Source organism: Dipodomys merriami, unplaced genomic scaffold, assembly GCF_024711535.1.
Source record: "Dipodomys merriami isolate MVZ:Mamm:240054 unplaced genomic scaffold, mDipMer1.0.p SCAF_48, whole genome shotgun sequence".
NCBI classification, from domain to species: domain Eukaryota; kingdom Metazoa; phylum Chordata; class Mammalia; order Rodentia; family Heteromyidae; genus Dipodomys; species Dipodomys merriami.
Window position 1 is genome coordinate 9,477,970 of NW_027206046.1, and position 19,258 is coordinate 9,497,227.

Below are 19,258 nucleotides of genomic sequence, written 5' to 3' on the forward strand. Positions count from 1 at the left end.
ACCTTAGGAGGCTAAGATCAGAGGATTATAGTTAGAAGTCAGCCTGGACAGGGAAGTCCTTAAGATTCTCTCCAATAAAATAGCAAAAATGATGGACTCGAGGTACAGTACCAAAAAGAAAAAGAAAAATACAAGCCCCAGATATTGCTATGCTTCAAAGGGAAGGTCATCAAATCCAAAGTAGGTTGGTTCAGTTAAGTCCATAGAAGCTTATGGCAGGGAAACATCAGAATAAATTCTCAGGTTTGGAGTTTGCGTCAAGTGGGTCCAGAAACAAAATGCCTATGCTATTTGATGAACACATAAAATACATTTGAATCTCAGAAATGGGGTGTGTGTGCATGCTGCATACGTAAGTGTGCATACATGTGTGAGCATGTACTCTCCCAAGCTTGAATTCAGGGCTTAGGCACTATCCCTGAGCTTTTTTGGCTCAAGGCTAGTGTTCTACCACTTGAGCCACAGTTCTGCTTCCAACTTTTGAATACTTAATTGGAGATAAGAATCTCATGCACTTTCCTGCCTGGGCTGACTAGAAACCATGATGCTCGGATCTCAGCTTCCTGAATAGCTAGGATTGAGCCATTAGTTTAATTTGTAGACCCATATTCAACAGTGCACTTTTGTAAGGTGTTATAGAATATAAAAAATTAAAATTTGCAACTCATTCAAAGATATAATCACATGCAAATAAACTTTTTTTTTTTAAACTTTTTTTTTTTTTTGGCCAGTCCTGGGGCTTGAACTCAGGGATTGGGCGCTGTCCCTGAGCTGCTTTTTTCAAGGCTAGTACTCTTTAACACTTGAGCCACAGTGCCACGTTTGGCTTTTTCTGTTTATGTGGTACTGAGGAATGGAACCTAGGGCTTTATACACAGCACTCTTACCACTACAAGCCACATTCCTAGCTTAAACAGACTTTCCTTTTTTTCCCCCCAAGTTGTGAGGCCTGAACTCTGGGCCTGGGCGCTGTCCCTCAGCTTTTTAGCTCAAGGCTAGCGCCCTACCACTTGGGCCACAGCACCACTTCTGGCTTTTCTGCTTACTGAGGAATCCAATTCAGGGCTTCATGCATACAAGGCAAGCACTCTATCACTGAGTCACCTTCCCAGCCCCAACACTGTTTCCTATAGCATATAAACCAGAACTATTTTTTGTGTGCCACCAGGGCCTCTTTGCTTCACTTTTTTACTCTTAGGCCTGTGCTCTTCCACTTGAGCCATGTGTCTAATTGAAGCTTTTGCTAGTTAATTGGAGATAAAAGTCTCTTAAATTTGTCTGCTCAGACTTGCTTTGAACTTGGATTATAGGTGTGAGCCTTTGGCATCCAGCTAGGACTTCTGATTTTTGGAAGCATTTCCATGCAGTCACATCCAGCAATAATATATAATATGCAATAATATACAAATAACTGAACGATAATCACTTTTTCCCTAGGGGTCTGATGTAGAGATGATGAATTCTGTCTCTGGCAGTGACAGCTGTGAGCTTATCCCAGAATGTTCATCTCTAGAGCAAGAGGAAGTACAAGTACTGCAGATAGAACAGGGAGGTGAGTGGTTAAATTCTTTTGTTGTTGTTGTTGTTGGTAGTGGTGGTGGGGCTTGAACTCTTGGCCTGGGTGCTATGCCCCAGCTCTTCAGCTCAAGGCTAGCACTGTTCCACTTGAGCTACAGCGCCACTTCCAGTTTTCTGGTGGTTTATTGGAGATAAGATGGACTTTCTTGCCCATGCTGGCTTTGAACTGTGATCCTCAGATCTCAGCCTCCTGAGTAGCTAGGATTACTGGCGTGAGCCATTGGTGCCCAGCTTGTGAGTGGTTAAATTCTAACTTCTTAAAACCTTTGGATGTCTGAATGACATTGTGAGTTTTGTGTGGTCAGCCTTTCTGACTAATGATGCAGTGGTCAGGTCATGAAGAACTAAAATTATTAAGTGCAGATTAGTTGGCACTGAAGTATGGGTTTAGAGAAGTCAAGGCAGGCCCAGTCCCCTCTCTGCTCTAAGGGCTTGTTATATAGATATGTAATTTGTTACCAGTGACTACTATTACATGGATTATGGTGAATTGACACTTGATGTTAAATGCAATTTGCTTGCCATTATTAATGTTATGGCTAAGAAAGAGATTAAACTCTTTCCAGTGATCATGTATAGAGTATTTGCCTTTGAATTTGATGAAATGGCCAGGTACCGATGGCTCACACCTTTAATTGTGGGTACTCGGGAGGCTGAGATCTGAGGATTGCTGTTCAAAGGCAGCCCCGGGGGGAAAGGCCGAGAAAATTTTTTTTTTTTTTTTTTTTTTTTTTGGGTCCGGTCGTGGGGCCTGAACTCTGGACCTGGGCGCTGTCCCTCAGCTCTTCAGCTCAAGGCTAGCGCTCTACCACCTGAGCCACAGCGCCACTTCCGGCTTTTTGCTTATGTGGTGCTGAGGAATCGAACCCAGGGCCTCATGCATGCAAGGCAAGCACTCTACCACTGAGCCACCTTCCCAGCCCCAGGCCGAGAAAATTTATCTACAATTTAACCACCAGAAAACTGGAAGTGGTGTTGTGGCTCAACTGGTATAGCACTAGCCTTGAGCTGAAGAGCTGAAGGACAGTACCCAGGCCCAGAGTTCTAGCCCCAATATCTACAGAAAACGAATTTGATGAAATGGTATTTTGCCATGTAGTTTCATGTGGTTGTGAGATCTATATCTATATCTATATATATATTTGAAGCCCACATTATTTATATAAATACAACTCTCTAATAATTATAATCTTAAAAAGAATTGAACTAAAATATAAAGTAACTATATAATTGTCTAGTATATATACAATACATACATGTGTATAAGGTATAAGTATAGTATAAGCAAACTTTTTGTTTGCATGGAGAGTGTTGTTGGTTCTTAAGTAATGATGAATGAACTTTTTTTTTTTTGGTCCGATCATAGGGCCTGAACTCTGGGCCTAGGTGCTGTCCCTCAGCCCTTCAGCTCAAGGCTAGCACTCTACCACTTGAGCCACAGTGCCACTTCTGGCTTTTTTTTTTTTTTTTTTTTTGGTCCGGTCCTGGGGCCTAAACTCTGGGCCTGGGCACTGTCCCTCAGCTCTTCAGCTCAAGGCTAGCACTCTCCTACTTGAGCCACAGAGCCACTTCCGGCTTTTTTCTTTTTGCTTATGTGGGGCTGAGGAACCGAACCCAGGGCCTCATGCATGCAAGGCAAGCACTCTACGACTGAGCCACCTTCCCAGCCCATGATGAATGAAGTTTTAAGGAGGAAATGTTCTCCCTGGTATCTAAAAGTACATGTTCTTAGTTCTTAGAATATCTTGGGTTAAGTAATTTTGTTATTACAACATAGAGCTTTTATTTAGTCAGATTAGTTTTCATTTAAGTTCTTAATAGATTATAAATGAGTGCAGTTCAGTGTCTTAAATTGTCTCTTAATTTGTAATAATTATAATCTCTTAGAGTAGAGCAGTTTATAATTAATAATACATTAAATTCCCTTGAACATATTAGAAATAGATTTTTTTGTGTACCCTGACTTACATAGGCTACAAAAAGTCAAGAAGTATTTTAAAGAATTCTGTACTGTATTATACAGCTTTAGGAAATAAAGTTTGAAGAGTTATTAATAGGAAAAAAAGATAAATTTATTGATCCTTCTGTTCTATCAGGAAGCAGCCAAAGCCAAAATGAGACACTGTTACTGGGAGAAACTGCTTTTCCTGCTCTGGAACAAATTATATCAGCAGTTGAGGTAAATTGAGGTATTTTACTCTGAATGTATGATAAACAATATCCATAGAGAATATTAATTGAAGTCTCAATTCTAGTTGTGGATTTATTCCTATTTGAATTATAAGCACATTTAATGGAAAAATTTGTCAGTTTTAATGTTAAACTGTATTGGGAGTCATGCCCATAACCTTGTATGTGCGTGCTAAGAATGCACTCTACCACTGGGCTCCATCCTTGGCTCTGTCTTCTAATTTAGATAAGTCATGTGTTTTATGCATTATTTGTTATGTTAAAATTTTTAATATTCAACCATTCATATCCAAAATGTTGTCATTTCAAGAGTTAAACAATATGCAGTGTTATCTTTTCCTTTTTTTTTCTTTTTCTGAATGAAATTTTTCCTGTGTGTTTTACTCATGGTTGCATACCATGATAGGAATTCCACAGCCTGCTACCATGCGGTCCTTTACTGGCTGGGTAGACATCATGTCTTTAGGAGTTGACAGTGGTCAAGCCCTTGTCCACTGTCTGTGAATTCAATCCCCAATACTGAAAAGAAGAAATACAAAAGAAATTATACTTCATTTTCACCTCATACTTTCATAATACTAGGAACCATTATATATTTTAAATTGTACAGAAAATATAAGACTCAAATAATGATTGGATTTACTGTCTGTAATTTTGACTTCTTAGGTAGAAGAAACAAAGTCACCTGAACACAATGTCTATTTTGGAACTGCCAGTGATGACTCTGATATTGTTACCCTTGAGCCACCTAAGTTAGAAGAAACTGAAAGTCAAGAGGTTCTGGTTGCTGAGGAGGCACACAATTCTGATGACTTCCACATGGGCTCCTCCTTGAGCAGCCAGTATGCATTCTGCCAGCCAGAAACTGGTAAGACCTATGTAAAGGTAGTACATGGATATAACACTCAACCACTTTTTTTTTTTTTTTGGGTCCAGTTGTGGGGCCTGAACTCTGGGCCTGGGCACTGTCCCTCAGCTCTTCAGCTCAAGGCTAGCGCTCTACCACTTGAGCTACAGTGCCACTTTTTTTTTCTTTTTGCATATGTGGTGCTGGGGAATCGAACCCAGGGCCTCAGGCATGCAAGGCAAGCGCTCTACCACTGAGCCACCTTCCCAGCCCCTCAACCACTTATTTTTGTATCATGTTTTCTAATTCTAGCTCTCAACTTTTGGATATATTTTAGTGAGAATTAAAAAAATTTTTTTTGTTTATTTTATTTTTTGTTTTTATGTGGTACCAAGCACAGAAGGGCTAGGCAAGCACTCAGCCACTAAGCCACATTCCCAGCTCCAAAACTCAAATTAAAAAATAAAATCTACTAGATTTGATGTTTTCCTAGTCACTATGGCCCTAGAGTAAAGCATTATTTTGTCTTGACTATACCTTCTTTTTCTTTTTCCTTGTTTTGTGAAGATTAAAACAAGGTCCTTATGCTAGATAAGCACTCAACCATTGAGCTACACTCCAGCCATACATAGAATTTCTTCCATTTCCTCATCTTTTTATTCAAAAAAAAATTTTTTTAAGTGTTTGGGTTTTGGTAGCCTTGAGGTTTGAATGCAGAGTTGTATTTGCCAGCCAGGTACTCTACCACTAGAACCACATTTCTGACTCTTTGCTTTAGTTGTTTTTCAGATGGCATCTCTTAGTTTTTTCTTTGGCTGGCTTATCCCAAATGATGTTCTTTTGTGTGTATGCGTGTGTGTTTGTGTTTGTGTGTCGGTCGTGGGACCTGAACTCTGGGTATGGGTGCTGTCCCTCAGCTTTTCAGCTCAAGCTAGCCCTCTACCTCTTGAGCTACAGTGCCACTTCTGGCTTTTTCTGCTTATATAGTGCTGAGGAATTGAACCCAGGGCCTCATGCATGTAAGGCAAGCACTCTACCACTGAGCCAAGTTCCCAGCCCCATGATGATGTTTCTTAAGCCTCCTGTGTAACTGGGATGATAGACACATGCCACAAGGTTTTTTTTTTTTTTTTACAAAGCAACATTTTACTTTTGTTGTGATAAAAAAAAGTCACATTTTACAGATAAAATGTAGAACCCTGAAATACTGACACATTCTCTTATCGTGCACAATGCTGAGGTTCTCTTACGATTCACTTTAAAACTGCAATTAAAAATGTACAAAAAAGAAAAGAAAAAAAAAATCAACCCACAAAGCTTCTACAAAAGGAACCCGCAGGCACTTCCTCTTGTGGAATGTTTAAAAAGTTAGCCTACTAAAGAAAACAGTCGACTTCTTGTGAAGGTTTTGGAGAAATATGTATCAGTTCATTTTATTTGGGTATTCAATAATATCCTTGGTGATAATGCTGACTCCATGGCTTCTGACCCCAGAATTGACCCTGCTGCCACTGGTTGTAGCCCTGAGATTGATTTTTGTAACCACGATTGTTTCCTCGTCCTCTGAAATTCTGGTTGTAGTTTCCTCTGTTGGGCATTCCACCTCTATTGTAGTTCCCTCTGTTTGAGTAGCCACCTCGGCCAGGAAACACAGGGCCACGAGGGTAGGGATAGCCAATGCCACCACTTCCACCACCGCCACCACCTCGCTGACATGCCACAAGGTTTTGTTGTTGTTTATTTGTTTGAGATGATGGAGTCTTGCAAACTTTTGCTCTGTTGGGTCTTGGATCCTCCCAATTACCACTACTAGAAACAGTTACATGCATGAGCTACCATGTTTGGAGCTCTCTTCCTGTATAGCCCAGATAAATTAAGTTCTAGGATTCCTGCTGCATTCAGATAGTTTTCCCCTCACCTTTTGGTTTGTTTGTTTGCTTGTTTGTTTATTTTTGGTCGGTCATGGGGCTTGAACTCTGGGCTTTGGCGCTGTCACTCAGCTCTTCAGCTCAAGGCAAGCGCTCTACCACTTGAGCTACAGTGCCACTTCGGGTTTTCTAGTGGTTTATTGGAGGTAGGAGTCTCACAGTCTTTCCTGCCTGGGCTGGCTTTGAACCGTGATCCTCAGATCTCAGCCTCCTGAGTAGCTAGGATCATAGGCGTGAGCCACTGGCGCCCGGCTGTTTATTTATTTTTAAAATAATTTTTTATTTAGATTAAGTAACTACATCGATTTCACAGTATTGTAGGATAGTGATAGTTAAAGTAAAAATACATTTTAACCTTCACAAGGCAAGTTGTCATTATCTTGGTCTATAAAGTTTGTGAATTCTACAAGCTTTGACAGTACAAGTTTTTCTTACATTAGGTGATAGGTACATTTCTTTTCTTTTGCTTAGTGTAAGCTGTTCTCTCTTACCCTCTTCATCCCTCCCTCCCATTGCTTCCCTTGAGTTGCTTAGTTCGTTTTCATCAATGTCCAGTGCAGCTGGTGTACCTCTCTGTTGTATTTTTCCGTTTCCCTCTGATTCTGTGCCTTCCGCCTAGCTTCCCTCAGATGTAAATGTGTATATGTGTGTGTGTGTATGTGTATGTGTGTATATGTGTGTATATATATTTACCATGTATGAGGTCAAGAACATAGAATCATTTAGAAATTATATGACAAGTTAAGTAGATATCCTTTGTTTCTTGAGTCCTTTTTACTTTGTCGTATCTCCTTGCATTTTGGATTTACCATCCACATATCAAGGGAACCATGTGCCATTTCTCTCTCTGATCTTGGCTTACCTCACTCTTAAATGATTTGCTCTATTTCCATCCATTTCCCTATGAATGCCATTATTTTGTCCTTTCTAATGGCTGCATAATATTCCATTGTATATAGGTACCACAATTTTTGGATCCATTCATCTATAGTGGGGCATCTGGGTTGTTTCCATATCTTGACTATTGTGCATGTGTCCTTGTATCCTGGTTCCTGGTAGATGCCCAGGAGTGGTATGGCTGGGTCATAGAGGAGGTCTATATTTAGTTTTTGTGTGTGTGTGTTGCATTTTTTTATTGTGAAAATCCATACAGAGGGGTTACAATTACTTGGGCAAGGTAATGAGTACATTTCATATTATATTTAGGTTTTCGAGGTACCTCCAGACTGCTTTCCAAAGTGGTTGTATTAGTGTACATTCCCACCAGCAATGCAATAGGGTTCCTCTTTCTCTGCATCCTCTCCAGCATTTGTTGTTGGCTGAATTTAGGATATGTGCCATTCTTTTTTTTTTTTTGTCGGTCGTGGGGCTTGAACTCTGGGCCTGGGCGCTGTCCCTCAGCTCTTCAGCTCAAGGCAAGCGCTCTACCACTTGAGCTACAGCGCCACTTCCTGTTTTCTGGTGGTTTATTGGAGATAGGAGTCTCACGGTCTTTCCTGCCCGAGCTGGCTTTGAACCTTGATCCTCAGATCTCAGCCTCCTGAGTAGCTAGGATTACAGGCGTGAGCCACCAGCGCCCGGCTTGATATGTGCCATTCTAACTGGGGTAAGGTAGTATATCAGGGTTGTTTTTATTTGCATTTCCTTTATAGCTAGGGATGATGAACATTTCCTCATGTGTTTTTTTTTTTTTTTTTTTTGCCATTTTTATCTCTTCTTCTGAGAAGTGTTTCTCTAGTTCCCTTGCCCATTTAATGACTGGTTTTAGATTTGGGATGGATTAGTTTTTTGAGTTCTCGATATATAATAGATACTAGACTTCTGTCTGGTATGTTGTTGGTAAATATTTTTTCCCAATTGTTGGTTGTCTTTTTAGTTTGGCAGCTATGTCCTTAGCTGGGCAGAACTTTTTTTTTTTTTTTTGGGGGGTCCAGTCGTGGGGCCTGTACTCTGGGCCTGGGCACTGTCCCTCAGCTCGTCAGCTCAAGGCTAGCGCTCTACCACTTGAGCCACAGCACCACTTCCGGCTTTTTTCTTTTTGCTTATGTGGTGCTGCGGAATCGAACCCAGGGCCTCATGCATGCAAGGCAAGCACTCTACCACTGAGCCACCTTCCCAGCCCCTGGGCAGAACTTTTTTTGTGTGTGTTTCAGTCATGGAGCTTGAACTCTGGGCTTGGGCGCTGTCTCTATGCTCTACAGCTCAAGGCGAGCGCTCTACCATCTGAGCCACAGTGGCACTTCTGGTTTTCTAGTGGGTTATTGGAGATAAGAGTCTTACGGTCTTTCCTGCCTGGGCTGGCTTTGAACCGCGATCTTCAGATCTCAGCCTCCTGAGTAGCTAGGATTACAGGCGTGAGCCACCGGTGCCCAGCTGGGTAGAACTTTTTATTTTAAGGTTGTTCTGTTTGTCGAGTCTCTCCAATTTGTTGTAACCCTGGGACTCTGTTCAGGAAGTTCCTGCCTGTGATATAAGTTTGAGTGTCTCTCCTATTCTGTCCTGCCGTAGTTTCAGATTTGATATTAAGGTCTTTAATACATTTTGAGTTGATGTTAGTACATGGTGATAGGTTGAGTTCCACTTTTATTTTTGATTTGTTTATTTTATCCCTTTTTAATAGTACACATGGAGCTGGGGTGCCAGTGGCTCACATCTGTAATCCTAGCTACTCAGGAGGCTAAGATCTGAGGGTCGTGATTCCGAGTCAGCCCAGGCTGGAAAGTCCATGAGATTTAGTCTCCAATTAACCACCAGAAAAACAAAAGTGGTGCTGTGGATTAAAGTGGGAGAGCATTAGCCTTGAGCAAAAAAGCTCAGGGACAGTATCCACGGAGAGTTCAAGCCCAACAACCAACAACAACAAAAAAATGTTCACATGCGGGGTGGGGGTGGTAGGAGGGTAGGAATGTGGTTCAGTGGTAGAGTGCTTGCCTAGCATGCATGAAGCCCTGGGTTTGATTCCTTAGTACCACATAAACAGAAAAGGCTGAAAGTGGTACTTCGGTTCAAGTGGTAAAAGAAACTCAGGGACAGTACCCAGGCCCTGAGTCCAAGCTCCACAAATTGGCCAAAAAAAAAAAAAAAGAAAAAAAAAAGAAAGTACACATGGAATAGATGAAACTAGGCATAGTGGTACAAACTTACAGTTCTTCCAGTGGCTCACGCCTGTAATCCTAGCTACTCAGGAGGCTGAGGTCTGAGGATTGTGGTTCAAAGCCATTCACAGACTTTCCATGAGACTCATGTCTAATAAACCCCTAGAAAACTGTAAGTGGCGCTATGGCTCAAGCGGTAGAGCCCTTGCCTTGAGCTGAAGAGCACAGGGACAGCGCCCAAGCCCAGAGTTCAAGCCCAATGACTGACAAAAAAAACCAAAAACAAAACAAAAAAATAAAAAAAACTATAGTTCTGGTCTTTTCTTTTTGTTTGTTTTGTTTTGCCAGTCCTGGGCACTGTCCATGAGCTTCTTTTTGCTCAAGGCTAGTATTCTACCACTTGAGCCAAAACGCTACTTCTAGCTTTTTCTGTTTATGCTGAGGAATTGAACCCAGGTCTTTATGCATGCTAGGCAAGCACTCATAAGCCACATTCCTAGCCCCAAACCTATAGTTCTTAGGAACTTGCATAGTTCTTAGGAACTTCTTGGGTTAAGTAATTTTGTTATTACAATGTAGAGCTTTTATTTAGTCAGATTAGCTTTTATTTGAGTTCTTAGTTTCTAAATGAATGCAGTTTAATATCTCAAATTGTCTTTTAATTTGTAATATTTGCAATTTCTTAGCAAGAGTAGAGTGGCTTATAATTAATAATGCATTAAACCTACTTGAACATAAGAGAAGTAGATTTTTGTCTACTCTGATTTACATAGGCTACAAGAAGTGTTTTAAAGAAAGAATTCTATATTGTATTATACAATACAGCATTCAGAAGGCTGAGGGAAGCGTTTAAGATCAGCCTAGGGGGGCTAGGAAGGTGGCTCAGTGGTAGAGTGCTTGCCTTGCATGCATGACGCCCTGGGTTCAATTCCTCAGCACCACATAAGCAGAAAAAAAAAAAAAAAAAAAGATCAGCCTAGGTTACTCTCTTTTAAAAAAATGGGAAATGGAATCAGGGTAAGAAAGGTCCAAGGTGACATTGGACATATAAGAGGTCACAAACAGCTTTTTCAGGAATTTGGACACATTATTTTAATGTTTATTTAGAGAATGTTTTTAAGACGAGAATTTTTCAGACTTAGTTATCTGGATTATTTTATTGTTTTATTTAAACCTATTATATTTATCCTTCCTAACAGAATAGTTCCAATAAACAAAACATTAAAAAATAAAGATGGGAGCCCTGTATTGCCTAACAGTGTGATCTGTTTTGATGAGAAATGCAACATTAGGTAGTTTTCATCACTTCATGGAGCTAAGACTGTATGATATGACTAGATAATATAGAGGCTAATAGGACCTCCCTCATATATGATCTGTCATTTTGTAGTATGATAGTTTCTTCCCTTTCCCTTCTTATTTTCTACTTTGTTAATTTCATGCACTCATTGCTTAATTTGTTTTGTTTCCTACCCCTTTTTTCTTCATCCTTTGGCTTCTATAATAGTACTGTATTTTGGGCTCAGTTAAAGACTGCCTATTTTAGTGTGACCAACTTCAGCTTTCCCAGAAGGCAAAGTTGGTAACTGTAGGAAAGTTTGTGTTGTGAATGTTTTTAAAATTTAGAAAGGTATGATTGTGCCAGGCGCCAGTGGCTCATGTCTGTAATCTTGGCTACACAGGAGGCTGAGATCTCTAGGGCAGTCTGGGCAGGAAAATTTGTGAGACTCTCACCTCAATTAACCCCAAAAATCCAGAAGTAAAGCTATAGTTCAAATGGTGGAATGCTAGCCTTGAACAAAAAAGGTCTGGGACAGCACCCAGGCCCTGAGTTCAAGACTCAGGACTGGCACATACACAGATAAAATAGACACAGACACAGACAACACAGACAGACAGACACACACACACATACACACACATACACACAAAAGTAAGATTATTTTTAATTTAGAATCGATGGCTGTGTTAAATAATAAAGTATTTTCAATTATTTTTCTCTTTTTGTTATATGTAATAAAGCTTTATACATCTTTTTTTTCCTGTTTATTCACAAAAGAAAGGTGGTGGGAGAAGCTGTGGAAGATTCCCGAGTGCATAAGGGGCTGGGATGATCGGCTGAAGCACCATGCTCCTAGCCAACTCGCTTTCCAAGGTGGTCTGACTAAGTCCAGTCAGCTTCTCAAGAGCTGAGTGTGCCCGGTCACATTTACTTTTTACTAAGTGCTTTAAAAAATACCTGTTACTTGTGATATTCTGAGAGATGTTCAAAGTAGATTTTGTTAATAAAAACAAAAGCTGGCTAAGCTTATTTGCATGCCTTTGCATTGCTTGCATCTTGGACTGCGGGCCAAATTATGCTTTAAAAGGAGCTTGAAAATAAAAATATTTCAGCGTAATTCTATGTATGGGTTAAAAAAGATGGAAGCATTAGATAAAGATGTATGTTTTAATATGAGGTAGGCTGATTTTGTGCAATATATTGTGAAGGCAAAATGGGTAGTAGAACACTATTTAATTTGGAAATTTTGACAAATGTTTTGTTTATATGGTTATTATAGTTTTATGTCAGATAGTCTGGCCAAAATAATGCAGCCATGATTATGAATGCCTTTCTGTTATGTAATGTTTAAGTCTTTTTTTCCTCTTTGTCCAAGAAATGTAAACTCACACCTGAGGCCACAGCATCTCGGAAAAAACCTAGTGGTCAACATTAAACCAGATAAACATGATGGGCATAAATAAGGGTCACACCCAAAAAATCTCAGTGGCATCTGTGTTACTAAATATAAATTCAGTAGTGACTTCTTTGTGTTTGTTGTTATGTGAGAGCTGATTAAATTCAAATAGTACTAACCCGTGTAACCAGCTTTCCTGTGGCATGGTTAAGCCTGTCTTCTGAAAAATTGTTTTGCTTTTTTGAAGCATGAGATTTGCTTTGGAGCTTTGAATTAAGTTCTAGTTCACATTTTATCCCTACTTTTAGTGCTTTGCTTTTCTTGAAATTGGTCTAATGGGGATTATAATTGAGTGATTTTTCTTCTGTGAAACTATAGTTTGCTGAAATAAGGCACAGTATTAAGTCATGCAATTGGGGAAAAGAAGTTGAAATGTCCAAGGAATGTTTCCTAAGCTTGCGATTTTTTATGTACTTTTTTCTTTCCTTCATTTGTTTTTCATCCTTTTCATAAGCAGTACCAGTCTAATCCTTAATTTTGGCGATAGCTCTTGTGTCACTTCCTCATGCTGACATATTTACTAGAGGGTAAAATTAAAAACCTTCTAGTAAGAGTGGCAGTCGAAGGGAAGGGCTCATCTAACTTCTGGAAGCCTATATTAGTAAACCATAGTGATTTGACCTTGATGGTGACCCCATAGGATAATGGGCAGGTACACTGAGGAAACTTTTGGTGGCTGTTTTATTTTGCAAGCTACAAGAACTGTTCAATGCCTTGTTGTGTTGCTTATCAGCAGTAGAGCTTACTTTTTTTTTTTTGAAACTGAATAGCCAGGATTTTTTTTAAACTTGTGTTGTATGCCTCTGATTAGCAATGAAATACTAGGAGAATGAATTTATAAGATTCAGGAGGAAGATAGGTGATTATAACCCCCCCCCCCCAGAAGAGTAGATATCTCCAATTAGAGAGAATATCTGTAACAGAGTCCTGTAATAGAGGTCTTTTTTGTTTCTGTTTATTTTGGTAACTTGAACATTTGTGTGTTGGTTTGTGTTGGTTTCAGTTTTGGCTATCTCTTGTGTTAAAAGGCATGTAGGGATTGCATTAGTTATAGTAATTGTATTTCATGGGAAAGCTTTGTTAAAAATTTTAATGCTTGATTATCAACTTTTTTAAAATAGTATTTTCATCTCAGCCTAATGATGATGAATCAAGTAGTGATGAAACAAGTCATCAACCCTGTCCTGCCTATCGACGCCGCCGTGGGAGGAAGAAGACAGTTTCTACTTCAGAGTCTGAGGAACGGCTACTTGCCGAGCAAGAACATGAACCTTCTAAGGAGTTGAGTAAACGCCAGTTCAGTAGTGGTCTCAATAAGTGTGTTATTCTTGCTTTGGTCATTGCTATCAGCATGGGATTTGGACATTTCTATGGTAAGTATTTGAAAAGAAGTTAGATGTAAAGTGATCCTTAGTATAGAGGAACTTACTAAGAGATGAGGAGCCATGGTCTCTGTGCTCTCTGAATTATTAACTATATGGCTAGCAACTTGACTTAATCTGTTTTCTCATTTGGACAATGGAGGTAGTGCTGCCTATCTCTGAATACCTTCTGTGTAAATGAAGGAGTAGTTATTAACAAATATAAGATCAGACCCCAGTTAGGTTGGCCAACAATGTGAATTTGAACAACAAATGTTGGCAGGGATGTGGGGGTAAAGGAACCCTACTGCACTGTTGGTGGGAATATAAACTAGTACAACCACTCTGAACAGCATGCAGTTCCTCAAAAAACTAAACATAGACCTTCTCTATAAACCAGCCATACCATTCCTGGGCATCTATACTTAGAACATCATGAGCCAGGATGTGATAAAGACTTGCACATCCATGTTCATTGCTGCACTATTCACAATAGCCAAGATATGGATATAGTGCTGATGCCCTACAGTAGATGAGTGAGTCCAAAAAAATGTGGTACCTATACACAGTGGAATTTTGCACAGCCATTAGAAAGAATTAAAAAAAATGTCATTTGCAGGGAAATAGATGAAGCTAGAACAAATCATGTTAAGTGAAGCCATACTCAAAGAGACAAACCGCATGTTCTCTCTGATATGTGGAAATTAGATCAAAAAGACATTGAAATATGATAAATTTTTTTAAAATTTATTTTTATTTTATTTATTTATTTATTTTTGGGTCCGGTCGTGGGGCCTGAACTCTGGGTCTGGGCGCTGTCCCTCAGCTCTTCAGCTCAAGGCTAGCGCTCTACCACTTGAGCCACAGCACCACTTCCGGCTTTTTTCTTTTTGCTTATGTGGTGCTGAGGAATCGAACCCAGGGCCTCATGCATGCAAGGCAAGCACTCTACCACTGAGCCACATCCCCAGCCCCGAAATATGATAAATTATACCGGGTACCAGCTACAGTAAGACTACAAGAGAGAATATGCTTTTTTTTTTTTTTTTTGGTCGGTCGTGGGGCTTGAACTCTGGGCTTGGACACTGTCCCTGTACTCTTCGCTCAAGGCAAGCGCTCTACCGCTTGAGCCACAGCGGCATTTCTGGTTTTCTAGTGGTTTATTGGACTTTCCTGCCTGGGCTGGCTTTGAACTGTGATCCTCAGATCTCAGCCTCCTGAGTAGCTAGGATTACAGGTGTGAGCCACCAGTGTCTGGCTAAGAGAGGATATTCTTAAGAGAGAGCAATGCCTACATGCCTTTTCATATTAACATAAAATTATATATATATATATATATATATATATATATATATATATATATATACACACAAATGAACTCTAATATATGGAAACAAGAGACCTTTATTTTCCCCATTTCTTTTTTTTTTTTTTTGTCGGCCGTGGGGCTTGAACTCTGGGCCTGGGCGCTGTCCCTCAGCTCTTCAGCTCAAGGCGAGCGCTCTACCACTTGAGCTACAGCGCCACTTCCGGTTTTCTGGTGGTTTATTGGAGATAGGAGTCTCACAGTCTCTCCTGCCCGGGCTGGCTTTGAACCGCGATCCTCAGATCTCAGCCTCCTGAGTAGCTAGGATTACAGGCGTGAGCCACCAGCGCCCGGCTTCCCCATTTCATTTTTTATATTTGTATTTTTTGAAGATTCTGTCTTTTCCTTATGTATGGTATATTCGTGTGTATATCTTCAGGAGGGTTGGGGGGAGGGGACACTACTCAAGGGAAGAAGGGTGAAAAAGTACAGCAATAAGAGCTCACTGGACACTGGTGAAAGTGAAATATACAACGTGGGTGGAGATGGGAGGGAGACAAGGAATGTACTCATTGTACTCATTACTTGACTTGTAATTTCTTTGTGCATCATTTCTATAATAAGTAAATTAGAAAAACATATAATATCAGGTACCTGTAGTTTATACCTGTAGTCCCAGCTGCTCATGTGACTGAGACAGAATTGTTTGACTGCCAAAGTTTGAAACCAGCATGGAGATCATAGCCAGATTGTGGCTCAGTAAGGATAAGAGCCAGCGGGGGAGGCTCATGCCTCTAACCTAACTACTCAGCACACTGAGATTGGGATCAGCTAGGTTTCAAGCCAGCCCTTGCAAAAAAAAAAAAAAGTAGCTTATGAGACTTCATCTCAAATGGAAGAAGCTCAGCATGGAGGTATGCAGCTGTCGTCTGAGAAGAGGAATTTTTCCATGTGGCATTACTGTTTTTCACATAGGAATCTAACTGTTGAGTCTTACTATGATTCTACAAAGACAGGAGTGCTTGACAAATGAACATACTTCGTTCTGTGGGACTGTGCGGGAGTATACTTTCCAAAGAAACGTCTTAGGTCTTGGCATATTCAGAGGTTTTTGTTTTGTCTTATATAAACTATTTCTTTTGGTCCACATTATCTATGCTCATTCTGTTTTGCTATTTATTTTCAACAATTTTTTTTTTTTTTAATGAAGAACAATGTGTTCTTTTTTTTTTTTTTGTCGGTCCTGGGGCTTAAACTCTGGGCCTGGACACTGTCCCTCAGCTCTTCGGCTCAAGGCTAGCGCTCTACCACTTGAGCCACAGTGCCACTTCCGGCTTTTTTTCTTTTTGCTTATGTGGTGCTGAGGAATCGAACTCAGGGCCTCATACATGCAAGGCAAGCACTCTACCACTGAGCCACCTTCCCAGCCCAACAATGTGTTCTTTATGTGCTGTTTATGGAAAAGTTATTTAACATTGAGTGATGTTAGAATAAACATTGTGTATGTGTGTGCGCGTAAGTGGACGGGGGCTTGAACTTAGGGCCTGGGCACTTAGCTTTTTCACTCTAGGCTGGTCCTCTACCACATGAGCCACAGCTCCACTACTGCCTTTTACTGCCTTTTGGTGGTTAGAGATGAGTCTCACAAACTTCCTGGTCTGGCTTTGAAACATTCTCAAAACTCAGACTTATGAGTAGCTAGAGTTATAGGTGTGAGTCACCAGCATCCAGCTCAGAATAAACTTAATGAGACAATCAGTACTTGTTTTTTAAAAAAGTATTTAGATTACTGATGGATGCCTGTTTGAATTTAATGCTGAGGCACTATGACTTGTATTCTCCCTTAAAGTTCGTAGTAATGAAGTTTGATTTGAAATATACATTTAGCTTTATTGAGTAGCTTGGTCAGTTGTATTGATAAGATTTTCAGTGTGAATTTTTTCCTTTTACAGGTAAACATGAAGGTAACAAAGGAGGTCTTAACCCTTTTTCTTACTAAAAGCAAAAATTGAAAGTGATTTTTAAAATCTTACCAATTGCATGCTCTTTGAATGTTTTGTAGAAAGTTCAGTTCAAAACAGTCCTTTCAAAAGTGAAAATTTTCATTTAGAATTTTGTTTACTAGTAAAATTTATTTCAATAATGATAACCAATAAAGTAGTTATATAATTTCACTTGAGTAATACAGTGGTATATACTACTATATACAGTATAGAAAATTGGTTTAATAAAAATGTAAGACTCACCTTGGATGATCTTTCAACTTGATTACCACATTTTTTTCTGAACATTGGCCCTGATCTGAGTATTATTCTAGATTTGCTTGCAGAGCTATTTAAAATATATGTGTATATATGTATGAGTTACTTCCTTGCTCCTGTTGATTTGATTTTCTTGTGTAGTTTCTGTAAGTATTGCTCTGAGTCCGTCATCAGGCAGTGTATAAGTAGATGCTCAGTTATATAGCACACTTAACTGAATCACCGTAGGTACAGGATTTGAGTTAGGTCTGCTCTTAGCAAGCTGATAATAGGCAGAAGGAAAGAGAAATTTCAGCCAAGGACCTTAGTTTCAGAGGAAGAAACAAACTTTCTAGCTTTTGGAGCAGAGGGAAGATGGCTGGAGTACAGATGAGTTATTTAGAAATAATGGAGTAGGTGGGTGCTATTAGGCTATAAAACATCTTAGAATCTGTGTAAAGAAGTTCATTTCATGACAAGAATGCAAAAGTGGGAGAAAGTGCTGGAAGGTAAGCATGGCATGGAACAAACTGGAACAGCTAGCTGTGTAGCCAGAGATTTGCTGAGGAGGGCCTTGAGAATGTTAGTGGCAGCAAGGATCAATGGAAGTTAGTAAAGTGACTTTGAGGACTAACAAGGTAGGACTGAGCCCTGGGGTATTGGTAGACTGTTCAATTCTAGAAAGTGTGCTGTTTGACTTTTGGGGTATCCAGGGAAGAGTTGCACTAGGTTATGAAGTAAATAGTTGAGAAATGGAGTTTGAATGGTTTGTACTGAAATCATTGATGAATGGTTTAGAATAGTGCCTCAGCTTTGACACCTTCCTCCCTCTAAAGATACTCCTAAAATGGTACCCAGAATCAACTACATGTGTTGTCCAGAAGCTCTTATAAGTGGTGGCAACTGCATCTCAAGCTGAGAAGTCATTCAGGAAGGTCAAGCCAGTAAGCAGTATTTGTTGACATGACTAGCCCAAAAATTGTGCCTTGGAACTAGGCTCATGCCTGTAATCCTAGCTACTCAGGAGGCTGAGATCTGAGGATCCGGTTTAAAGCCAGTAGGGGCAAGAAAGGCTGTGAGACTCCAATAAACCACCAGAAAACTGGAAGTGGTGCTGTGGCTCAAGTGGTAGAGCTTTAGCCTTGAGCTGAAGAGCTGAGGGATAGCGCTCAGGCCCAGAGTTCAAGCCCCAGGACTGACCAAAAATAAATAGTGCTGGGGCTGGGAAGGTGGCTCAGTGGTAGAGCGCTTGCCTTGCATGCCTGAGGCCCTGGGTTCGATTCCTCAGCACCACATAAGCAAAAAGAAAAAAGCCAGAAGTGGCGCTGTGGCTCAAATGGCTCAAGTGGTAGAGCTCTAGCCTTGAGCTGAAGAGCTGAGGGACAGCGCCCAGGCCCAGAGTTCAGGCCCCATGACCGGACCCAAAAAAATAAAAAAATAAATAGTGCCTTGGCTAATAACATCTTGGTAGTCAGCTAAAGATGTAGAGGAAGAAAAGGCATCACTGACTGGTTAGGGAGATAGCAGAAGGCCACCTATTAAGTAAGACAGTCTTAGCTGTGTGGTCATAGTCCCATGCACTTAGATCTCAGCAGATATTTACTTAGTTGCCAATAGCAAAAGGAATCAAGTTTGCCATGTTTCTGTATGTCAGAAATGTAAAGGGAGAAAATGATACCTTATACAGAAATGCTAATTTGTTAACTGTACAGAATACCTGCCAAGTTGTAAGTTAGTGGTTTTCTTTCTTTCTTTTTTGTTGGTTGTGGGGCTTGAACTCTGGGCCCGAGTGCTGTCCCTCAGCTCTTCAGTTCAAGGCAAGTGCTCTACCACTTGAGCTACAGCAGTGCCACTTCCAGTTTTCTGGTGGTTTATTGGAGATAAGTGTTTCATGGACTTTCCTGCCTGGGCTGGCTTTGAACCGTGATCCTCAGATCTCAGCCTCCTGAGTAGCTAGGTGTGAGCCACTGGCACC

At 40.3% G+C, this 19,258-nt stretch overlaps 1 protein-coding gene across 5 annotated transcripts in view; it reads left to right on the forward strand.

Annotated features, from left to right (window-relative positions):
* Ccpg1 (cell cycle progression 1) overlaps positions 1 to 19,258 on the forward strand; it is a 35,567-nt gene that overhangs the window by 9,937 nt on the left and 6,372 nt on the right. For 4 of the 5 annotated variants that reach the window (XM_069995361.1, XM_069995357.1, XM_069995359.1 and 1 more), the window contains exons 3-7: positions 1,438 to 1,552; positions 3,675 to 3,757; positions 4,435 to 4,636; positions 11,698 to 11,793; positions 13,498 to 13,749. In XM_069995361.1, the coding sequence (XP_069851462.1) occupies positions 1,438 to 1,552; positions 3,675 to 3,757; positions 4,435 to 4,636; positions 11,698 to 11,793; positions 13,498 to 13,749 (748 nt within the window). The remainder of the gene's footprint in view (positions 1 to 1,437; positions 1,553 to 3,674; positions 3,758 to 4,434; positions 4,637 to 11,697; positions 11,794 to 13,497; positions 13,750 to 19,258) is intronic. The other variant, XM_069995360.1, reaches the window with a different exon arrangement.